Source organism: Kryptolebias marmoratus, linkage group LG20, assembly GCF_001649575.2.
Source record: "Kryptolebias marmoratus isolate JLee-2015 linkage group LG20, ASM164957v2, whole genome shotgun sequence".
NCBI classification, from domain to species: domain Eukaryota; kingdom Metazoa; phylum Chordata; class Actinopteri; order Cyprinodontiformes; family Rivulidae; genus Kryptolebias; species Kryptolebias marmoratus.
Genome location: NC_051449.1, coordinates 26937272 through 26948895, shown reverse-complemented (window position 1 = coordinate 26948895; position 11624 = coordinate 26937272). Strand labels below are relative to the sequence as shown.

The following is an 11624-nucleotide window of genomic DNA, read 5'->3' as shown; positions in this document are numbered from 1 at the left end:
GAACGCCTTGGGATTCCCCCGGAGGAGCTGGCCCAAGTGGCTGGGGAGAGGGAAGTCTGGGTCTCCTTGCTTAGGCTGCTACCCCTGCGACCCGACCCCGGATAAGCGGAAGAGAATGGATGAATGGATTCGCCATTGAGAAGTATCAGCAAGACTTTCAAGGCAGACAAAAACAGTCTGCCTGAACCAAAACAACTACTGTTTGTTTGTGAATTCGCCTCCCCTAGGCTGACCTTGGTCAGCTATCTTCAAATTTCTCCTGGAACTATGTAAACAAGACGTCCCCCTCTGCCTACATCTCTGTGTCCGTCCAGAGCTCGCTGATATTATTCCATCATTATCAAAGATAATGGCCTCTGTGACGTGATTCATGGACCTATCTGCAAACACACACACACACACACCCGTCTTCTCACTGCCTCTACACACAAATACACACATATACGCACACTTTCCGCTGTTTTGGTCATCTCTCTCACTCCCCCCTCCTCCTTCCCTCTTTCTCTATCTTAGTAATTACTACATCAGCTGTTTTAGTGGGCCACTGGTACCATTTAGAAATTCGATACCGTTTAGTTTAGCTTTATCTTCCTGTACACTTAGTTTAGTTCTGTACATTTAGTCATGCTTAGATCTGTTTAGTTCAGCTACTATTTTTGACTGTCTTAGCTCATGCTTAGATATGTCTGGTTGTACTTCGGCTGTATAGCGGGCCTGGGATACTTTTGGATAGTTTGGTACCGTTAGTTTTAGTTTTAGCTTAGTTTAGTTCTGTACATTTAGTCATGCTTAGATCTGTATAGTTTAGCTTAGCTTATTTAGACAATCAGTTATCATTGTATCTTGTACCTGTCTGTAATTTTGTTCTTATGTTGTAAAGCACTTTGAGTCGCCTTGTGCTGAAAAGTGCTATATAAATAAATGTACCTACCTACCTACCTACCTACCTACCTACCTACCCTCAAGGATCAGGATTGGACACCACTAATCTAAACTCTGGTATGAAAGGTAGCGCGTGATATGCATTCCTTCAAGAAATGCTAGGCTTTCATTTTCCTGTTTGTTATTTCTCTCTCTCTTGTCTGACATATTCTGGCACTGTAATTTTAATATTCCAACACACTACTTTGTACAACACACTCATACACACGCATACACACACCCACACACCCACCAGAGGCCGAATTTTAAACTGAGCTGCATCCAAAAGTTGGTTACCCTAAATAAAATACACATGTACCTATAGGTACTGCTATTATAAGAGTCAATTAATTTTTATATGAAACTTTCTAATCCCTAAATGATCCTGCATATTTTTTGCAGGGAAATCTTAGTTTAGAGGTGGGAATTTTATTCTGTAAAAATCACAAAATATGTCAAATCCATATCAAGAAGTTTTGAATAATGGTTCAGTATCCTGTACCCACACAGACTTTGTTGTTCTACGGTCTGTAGATTGCTTTTGTTTTTATCTCTTGCATACTTGTTTGGAGTCATCGAGCTGAAGTTGCCAAAAAAAGAAGAGCCAGTCTCACCCTCTGTCATCTTCCACTTGTACCCCTACAGACTGAAACTTGGATGGGTCTTCTGGATCTGGAACCTCCTCTGGACCATCAACCTACAATGCCAGGAAAAAAAAAAAAAAACACTTTTGACTTTCATTTTCTTAATGCTCAATAGAAAAATCTCTAACAAATTTAAAACTCAGTTAAGAAGAAAAGAAAAAAACACCAGCAAATCCTGAGTGTTAAGTTAATTATTTGTCAAATGTTTTTATTAAACTTTAAGAATAAATAAATCAATTAAAGCCATACGATTGCTTGGATAAATGATAATCACCTACTTGTCATGCCAAAGTTGTAATCAAAGATGTGACTGATTTCGTCAAACCTTAAAAAAAACCAATATGTACAATCCAATGAAATATTGTGTTTTTTAATTTTTTTTGTTTGCACTATATGTTGTAAATAACTCTCAGCGACTACCATATCTAACTTTAGTTGCATATATTTAAATTTGACTGAGTTGAGTGTTGGCTAATGTCTGTTTGTCGTAGCAGTCCTCTTTAATTGGATTGGCTCCAAAGGGGAAGGAGTAGTAGATGTACATCCAAAGGTTCATGAGATATTTTGCTAACAGGCAAACGGAGCTGACAGCAACAGTTAATGCCAAAGTTTTAAGCAAAAATCTTATATCAGCCAATGTATAGCACTTGGAATATGTGATGAGGATGACTAACTACTAGCACACCAAGGATTAGCTCAATATCTGTAAAATTGGCTTGTTATAGTCATTTTTGTATGTCCTTTTTTTGGCTGTGGTGGCCATCTTGAATTGAGTTGACCCCAAACCTTAATTAGTTAATTATGTACATCAGGTGATTTGACTATAAAATCAAAGGTTCAGATATTAATACTGTTAAGGACTATAAGTAAATTCTTAGGTACGGCTGCACCTCTAATTTTCCAAGATCTCTTTGAGTGAACAGTTCTCAGACAGGCAGATAGTGTTTTGTCTGATGTCTCTCAGGTTCTGAATTCAGAATATGTTTTACTGAACTCAGGAAGAAGGTATAAGGTTCCTTTATGCAAACACAACCAGTACAAAAAGTCATTCATACCTCTTTTAGTAAAGCTCACCAATGAGGACAAACACAGACAGGAAATTACTTAAGTAACTGTATGTTTGAGTATGGTAGATTGTGCTCTCTTTTAAAATTTATTTTATGTGAATTTTATGTAGAAAGTTTTTTTTTTGTGTGTGTGTGTGTGTAAAAGACTATTTTATCCAAAGTAAATTTCTCCCAAGAGAGATTAATAAAGGCACTTTGACTTTGGATTACTTTCTGAGAGTTTCTTTAAAATTCATTCAATGTTTCATGAGATTTTTTGCTTACAGTGTCGTGGATTTTAACAGTTTCGTGTTTATTTTTTGGCTTTGGTTCTTGGTGCTTTGTTTTCTGTTTTCAAGGGTTATGTTTTTATGTTTCAGTTTGGGTTTTTTGTTTCTTCTACTTTGTCGTCTTTATGTTTAGTTTGGTCTTAGTTCTGTTTTTGCTCCTTGTGTTTTTGTTCTCCAGTCATCATTCACTTCTCCTCAGTTTATCACTCGTTTGCCTGCCGCACCCATCTACACCTGTCCCAAGTTTTGAAATCACTCACCTGTGCTCACTTCCCCTGATCACCTCTGCTTCAAAACCTGGTCACCCCCCCACCTTCCTTGTTGGTCCATTGTCTCCTGCTGTTTTGTTCTCCTCGTCTCGCCTGTATTTCACTTACGATTTTTATTATGGTTAGTTTTTCTGCCCCGTCAGCTTTTTGTTTTTGTTCTTTTAGTTAAAAATACATTTTTATTTCTTAAATCAAAGATGAGTCTGTGCATTAGGTTCACCACTCTCTACGCCCTTCCTGACATACAGACAAACTGGGTTAACTTCAGTAGTTTCTCAATAAATCCAGGAAGTTGGAGCACATCACCCCAGTTCTAAAATCATTACACTGGCTCCCTGTAGCTCAGAGAACCGACTAAAATATTTCTGTTAGTTTATAAATCACTAAATGGGTTAGCATCACAATACATTAAAGATCTGCTGTTGTTGTATCAACCTTCCAGACCACAAAGGTCTTCTGGTTCTGGTCTACTTCCAGAAAACTCCAAAACAGCTGAAACACTGAGTTCCTTTAAATCAAGGCTAAAAACCCACCTGTTTAGAGTTGCTTTTGAATCATAATAAATAGATGTGTACTGGAATCTCATTTGGTGACTGTATGTTGTTGTTTTTGTATGTTGTTTTTATGACTTTTTAATGTTGTGTTTTTATGATGAAAACACTTTGAACTGCCTTGTGCTGAAATGTGTGATACAAATAAACTTGATTGATTTATTAATAGCAATGTTTTAAAAACAGATCTTGTGTGAGCTCTTAGCACTCAAAGTATAATTTGGGGGTGACTCTCGGCTACTATCTCACTGGGTTTTAGCTCATTATCTGTAAAATTGACTGAGTTATAACCATTTATAAGTTGGCCAAATTTGATCAACTGTGGGGGCCAGCTTGAATAGGATTGAATCTGAAGGTTTGTGTTGTAGATGTGTGTGGAATGATTACTTTTGATTGTTTCATTATAACCTGTTCAACTGTTCACGTAATATTTTGCAAACAGATAGCCAAAGAAGAACACACATAGACAAGTGTAAATGTTTTGGACTTCGGTGGTGGTTAATAAAGATCCCATGTAGATTGTAACTTAGAGGATTTCTTCCAGTACCTGGATTCCTATGGAAAGACATTTGCCCTTCCTGAATGCTTCTTTCTTGTAATTGTCCCAGTGATCTTCAACAACAACTTGTCCCCTGCTCAGGACTGATGGGTTGGGAGTGCTAATTGTCATGGTGCTGTTACTGACATGCTGACTGGCTGGTCCATGGACCTTCACAGAAATAATGAGACCACAAGTTAAGTACAGTGAAACTGAATTATTCAGTAGAACGTCAAACATTTTGGAAAAAACAAATACATTTGATGTCTAGATCAGAATGTTCTGACTGTCACAACACAATATTTTAATTTTACACTAACTGTACGTTTTGCAATCAATACTAAAATGTGAAAGCACAAACCTGAGCATTAGCAGCTTCAATGGCAGCTGTGAGAGCCTTCATGCTGTCAATGCTTTCTGTTGAGTTACTTAACCCTGACTGGATCGTCATATCACCTCTCGGTCCTTCCTCTTCCATGTAAGCATCCTGATTTGTTGGAGAAAAACAGGTGAAGAAGAAATATCACTTTGACAATATCACTCAGTATCATTTATGACATTTACGTGATAGAAGAAAACATTGAAAACAACGGAAGCCTTCTATAATCTATGTAGCCTGAAACATTTCATAACCACAGCTATAGCAAAACAAACTAAACAGAGAAAGGACATTTTTTGCAAAAATGCAGAAGCATAACATCACATAAAACACTATTGCTTTTGCAAACAAAGTTCAAGATTTGAAGCTGGCTCCAGGAGAAATCTTTGTCTTATTGATGTCACTTCACTTTTTAAATTGTATACCCAGATCAGAAGCAATGAAAACCATCTGCACCGCTGCAGTTTTATTAAAAGAGGTGACAGCCAGCCAGGTCCAGTTGACTTTGGTCCGATCCCAATACTTGCACTACACCCTACGCCCCTCTATGAAGCGTGTACTCAATTGAAGTGCACAGAAGGGTTTGTGTGTGCAGGTTAAAAGCATGCAAAAATTGAAGAATTGAGACGGTACGGGTTATGTCACTGACTTGTGCCTCTGCGTCGTAATTGCGACATGCAACATGGTGGGACCAGTCGCTGTTTTGGCATTTTAAGAAGGTGCCAGTACGATTTTAAAAGTACAGTATAGGTATTTTTGCTTTCCAAAGTCATTGCAGGAGATATTTAGCTGTTCAAATGTGTTTTGTTATGACTTGTTTAATACGGAGCAAAGTTTGATAGTATTCACACCTGTACAGCAGAGTGAAATAAGAATTATTTCAATACTTTACATTTGCTCTGTCACCACTGCCATATTTCCACCATTTAATTGTCATTATTATCATTATTATCAATAAAGATAATTAAAAAAAAAAAAATCAAAACGTGCACATGCAGCGATGAATTGTGGGTAAACACTTCAGAAGTCCACCTGGATGCGGGCTTAGCCAGAGGGTGGATGTAGTACACAAAGGGGGCAGGGTTAAAAACCACTCTGGCGAGTTGGAACACACTATGTACTCAACCCTTTTGGCATGAACGTGCATTTGAAGAACACAAGGGTGGAATGAGGGTAGAAGTGCAAGTATTGGGACCGGCCCTTTCGCTCTCTCTCTTTTCAACCCCTCCCCAACATGTCTTGTCTAGCCTCGAACCATCACAATATTCAGTGGAGCCAGGCAGCTTCAGCAACCCCCGCCCACTAACCTTTCAAAAGAAAAATCGTTAAAGTGCACTAAAGGGAAGAAAGTTTATTTTGTTTTTGCATTGTGGTTTCTTAACTCTACCTCCAAAGAACATTTTTAGTTTGATTTGCTCGTAGTGTTTTGCACTTTGTTTATTTAGGAAAAAATGTAAACAAATTAGCTTTGTTTTTCTATTGTTTCTGTTTATCATGTTAATAGTCTATTAAAGTATTTTGTAGACCCCTACAAACTTTGTCCAGATTTTGTCCAGGTTTTAACAAAATATTTCAAAAGAAAGACCACAAAAACAACTAAAGGTTAGAAGTTTGATGATAAATAATAAATAATTAAATAATAAAAAGTATCTGTATCAGTATCGGTGATACTGGCCCTGTATTTACTTGGTATTGGATCAATACCAAAGTATACAGTATCGCACATCTCTAGTTTGCAAAAATTAATATAGTCTCCTTAATCCTTATTATACTTGTTTCTGCATTCTCTTTAATAGCTTGAGCTAATAATTATATGAACAAGGCAAACAAGGCTGGAGCATTTGCTGACAGCTTCTTTTTAATGGGCACTAATTTGGTTAAACTGTCGTTTTTTTTATATATTCTGGATGTGGTAGAGAAAAACAGGGTTTTTTTTTGCAAGAGGCCGTACCAGCTCCCAAGGGAGTTTTCACGTGATTGTGATAGCTATGTATGCCCCCCCCGCTAACGCTGCTGCAGCCTGTGATTCTCTTCATTCAATCACTAGCAGACTACAAACACAGCACCCACAGGCCCTTCTCCTGATTTCAGGGGATTTTAATCACGTTACACTGTCCTCCACTCTCCCCACCTTCACCCAGTATGTCACTTGCCACACCAGAGACAACAAAACACTGGATCTACTGTATGCCAAAACAAGAAACGCGTACAAATCATCAGCTCTGATATTGATTGTTCATTGTCTTTAATGCTCTCTATATTCTGTTCACATTATATAAATAAACCTGTTTGAGTGATTTCATCTAACAGTGCCTGGAAATTCATTTTTTTGCTGCCACAACAGTTTGATGCCGTGACCCGGATCCCTCGACTGGACATCCGAGGACGTCGGCGAGCGCAGTGTATGGTACCGACCTGGACGCAAGGCTCCAGCCTCAAACCTCGCTTAGGCTTTAAGAGAGAAGAGGGCTGGCTTGTTGGTTCGTCCTTGGTTTTCTCCAGCGCTGGGATCAACGAACTCTAAACACTGTTATTGGTGAGACGCTCACTCAGGCTAATAAATCATTTTCTAAATTTTAAATGAGAAAATTTTAAATACTGAGAATCCTGAAAACTTTTCACCTTTTGGAACAGAGACCAGGTTTTTAATATTACAAAGAAGGACAAAGGAGAATAAGGGAAAAAGTAAAGAAAAAAAGTAAATCTTTGTAAAATTAAAGGATTTGTTTCTCTAGTTTTTTTTGTAGATACCTATAACGGTGTCTGACAGAGAAATAATATACTTATAGAGGTTCTTGTTCAGCTTCAAAAGGCTGAGGAAGAAGCCTTTATAGAGTTTTTGGAGGAGCTACTGGTTCTAGGAGAAATCCTAGAGAAGACCTTATCGGCGCATAAGGCAGGTAGATTTCTTACAGTTTTGGTTTTCCTCCGCTCTTAAAGTGACAAGAGGCAGAGCGGTCACAATTGTGAATTCTGTGAAGACGTTTGCAGTCTAAAGCGGATATCCCACCCAATTTCAGAAGAAATGAGTCAAAGTGGCTTCCAGGTCGGATCTCCCCCACAGGGCGAATAGTTTTCACTTTATGATAACAAAATGTGGTGAAAAAAGTGTGTATAGAGTGAATGAATGGATAAAAAATGGCATTTTTCCTGCAGGCGGCACATGGAAGCTAAATGTTTTGAAAGGAATAGAAAGAGAATTAAAAATCAGAGACATTAAACTGAGAGAGGCAAAACACATACAAACAAAAGGTTTGCTGCAGCTTGAAAAACAGAATGTTTGGAATGCTGGATGAGAGAGAGTGAGAGCAGAGAGCGAAAGAAGCATGCTAAAGAAATGGCTGGGAGTAAAGATAAATCTGGTGTTATTACTGGGCGACAGGACAATGCTTTTATCTCTTCAACGCAATCTGAAAATGTTTCTGCTTCTAAAACTGTAATTACAACAGAAAAAATTGAACCACCACCTTTATAATTGTCCTAACAACTCCTCTATTTCTGAACGGTTGTACCCGGACTTGAGTGCGCTGTCCGTCTTGGATCCTGACCTTGACGCCTACCCAAATTCATGGCCCCAACAAGTAAGACCTTCTCCAACTCAGGGAGCAGCGGCTGCGCAACTCATTCCACAACCTCTGGAGGAAAAAGCTGACCATTCCATTCCACAAACCTCAAACGGCTGAAGCCCTTCAAGCATCAACATCAGCATTTGCAGCGACACCGACATCTCATGCAAAGGAGAAGGCAGAGATGAACGTGCCTGATGATGTTGATGAACACTATAGTGATGATGATGAGGAGAGAACTAATCGTCCGAAACCAGTGGCAAGCCTAATACGTGGATGAAAGGGAAAAAAGGAAAGCAGTATCCGACCTGGTCAACATGATCTCAGATCTAAAGACAGAAACAAGGGACAAACAAAAAAACCTGATGTTTCACCTGAGTTAAATGCACCTATGGTTGAAGTGATGGGACCGGAAGGTCCAAACATTGTCTTCCGCGCTTGGTCAAATCAAGATATTGAAGACGCTGCGAAAAATCTGGCTGATCCTTCTCACTGTGGAACTGTTTTTGCTGATCAGCTGACTGAATTCTGTCGTGAATTCCGTCCTACTGGAGCAGAGCTGAGAAGACTATTAGCAAAAAAACTTAAACCCACGTAATTGGCAAAAATCCATGCCTTCTTGCCAAAACCTGAAGAGCGATTAATAAACAGACTGGGACGACAATGACAATGACACTTACAAGATGATGGTTAATCAGCTCACAGATTCAATACGAGCTGTGTTTCCTGTCAGAATAAACATGACCTCCATCTACACATGCAAACAACAACCAGAGGAGAGAACTGATGACTTTATTCACCGATTGATGGAAGTGGTGACAACATATGGAGGACATAACAGACCGGACCACTTTGACAACCAAATCCCTCCTGGGCCCTGGGAAAGCATTACCTGTGATGCTATTATTAAAGGGCTACTTCCAGACATTGCAGAGGAACTGAAACACTCCTACGTGGGTTGGGCTGAACAACCGCGTTTGGAAGACAGGAGACGATACGCCAGACATGCACAACAACTTGTGGAATCTCACACGAAAGCAGGAAAAAGAGAAGAAAGAAAAAGAACTACATCTTGTTGCTGTTACAATGTATTATGCTTAACCGAAAAGAGGAAGAAGTCAGAACAGAGGCCGAGGGCGTGGATGCCGTGGCCGAGGGAGAGGCTACAACGTCCGAAACAAGGATGCTGATGTGTGCTATCTTTGTGGAGAAAAGGGTCACTGGAGAAATAAATGTCCGCGAAACAACAGGGCCATGGCAGACTGACTAGGTGTGGCGTCTGAGGGTGAACCAACTCAGACAGTGCAATCAACAAAGGGTGATGTAAACCACACACACACACACATGCACAAGTGGATTTGAGTTTATTAAGTGAAAATGTTCCCACAGCTAAATGCAATGAAGACACGCTTGCTGAATGTCATACACTGAATAACACTCCTGATCATTCTCTTCCTGAAAACAATGATAACAATGAGTAGCTCATCAGTTGTAGTGTGAATGATTGTTCTATTACTTCTGTTTCTTGCAATGAAGATTTGCTCTCTGACTACGACGAGACAGAGGGGTTAAAGGGGAAAATAGATCAGAAACAAGAAACTCATGCACAGTTCACATCTGATGCATATAAAACCTTCCCTACCTTTGAGTTAACAATTTTGGAGAAAAAAAAGTTTCTTTTATGGTTGATTCAGGAGCAACATCATCAATAATAAAAAAAAGGAATTTCATGTCACCAAAACTTAGTGGAAACTATGTCTATTCTGTTTCTGCATCAGGACAAGTGGTAAAAGAGAAAATGACTACACCTATGGTGTGTAAAACTCCTGAAGGAGTCTCTTTTAAACATTCTTTTTTGCTGTCATATATGTGCCCCAATAATCTTATGGGACAAGATCTGATGTGTAAATTACGCATTATCTTGTCTCAACACTGGAGGGTGTAAAAGTTGGCCTACAAAACTTGACTCAAACAGCCTTGCCATTAGATTCCTCTGCTGTGAGTTTTGTTTATGAATGGAAACTTCAAACATCAGATTCTTCCCTGCAACTTGTGGAAGAAACAAAAAACTTGGTTTCTCCTTTGTCAGATTTTAAACATCCTGATGACTTAAGCTGTCTTTCAAAAGCTTCATCAGAAGCTGATTCTGAGTATGAAGAAAAATGGTTTTGCACTTTGTCTGAAAACGTGTCAGTATCTAACCTGTTCTGGAACACAAACTTAGCAGCTGCGTGTGTGACTCTCACAGAGGAGCAAAATAAGCTTTTCTGTGTTCCTCAAAGTTACTCTCACATTCCTTTGGCAAAATCACAACAGAATGGAATGATGTGGGATTTGTACATGCATGTCAAAATGAAACTGATTGGATTATTTCACCAGTTGACCCAAGTGTGATGTTTTCTGAGTGACAATCAGTGTTCAGAAAAACATTACATTGTCAGAAAACTGGAATTGATCCTAACCACAAATTCAAATTCTGAAGCATGCTTTTTGTCAGAAACAGATCTGTCTTCACTACCTAAAGCATTATCTGAAATTCCTACAGATTTTTGGGCAAAAAACAAATATGACGTTGGTCTAATTAGAGGATGTGCACCAGTGGTAATTACCCCTAAATCTAATTACCAACCATGTCAAAAACAATATCCCCTCAAACCTAAAGCTTTTAAAGCCATTAAACCAGTTTTTGATGCTCTGCAGAAAGCTGGCATTATTGTTCCGTGTAATGATTCTCCAGTTCGCTCGCCAATATTTCCTGTGAAGAAAGCTTGTATTCCTGGTGAGAAACAAGAGTGGAGATTTGTGCAAGATCTTAAGTTGGTAAACAAAGCGGTCATGCCACGTGCAGCCATATTGCCAAATCCGTGCACTATTATGTCTCAGATCCCTTCAGATGCAAAGTTTTTTTTAGTTGTTGATCTTTCGAATGCATTCTTCTCTGTTCCTGTGCATCCAAACAGTCAATTTTGGTTTGCTTTTGAATTTGAAGGGAAACTGTGGACCTTCACCCGGTTGTGTCAGGGGTTTTTTGAAAGCCCCACTATTTACAATGATGCTTTAAAAGTCAGCTTGGATTCACTGAAGCTGAGTCCTGGTTCTGCTCTCTAGCAGTACGTGGATGACATACTTTTATGTAGTCCCACTAAAGAGCAATGTGAGAAAGACACAATAGGCCTGCTGAAATATCTTCATGCTGAAGGCCACAAAGCCAGTCTTTCTAAACTTCAGTTTGTTCAAAACAAAGTAACCTTTTTGAGTCAAATCATTTCTACAGAGGGACGCTCTATTTCACCTAAGCGTGTATCTGCAGTTCAAAACATACCCAGGCCTGTGACGAAAAAACAGCTGTTGTCTTTTCTGGGTATTACATCTTACTGCAGGAATTTCATTCCGAACTATTCTGTCTTAGAGAGTCCTTTG

The 11624-nt window shown here is 39.1% G+C and overlaps 1 protein-coding gene across 4 annotated transcripts in view; it reads right to left on the bottom strand.

Moving 5' to 3' along the window:
• The window catches only part of LOC108246689 (disks large-associated protein 1), a 180725-nt gene that overhangs the window by 53201 nt on the left and 115900 nt on the right, over positions 1-11624 (bottom strand). For all 4 annotated transcript variants that reach the window (XR_005234583.1, XR_005234582.1, XM_017434353.3 and 1 more), the window contains exons 8-10: positions 4621-4746; positions 4269-4430; positions 1536-1618 (exon numbers count right to left, since the gene is read on the bottom strand). Coding sequence is in view for 2 of the 4 variants with exons in the window: in XM_017434353.3 (XP_017289842.1) it covers positions 1536-1618; positions 4269-4430; positions 4621-4746 (371 nt within the window). In the remaining 2 variants the exon portion in view is untranslated. The remainder of the gene's footprint in view (positions 1-1535; positions 1619-4268; positions 4431-4620; positions 4747-11624) is intronic.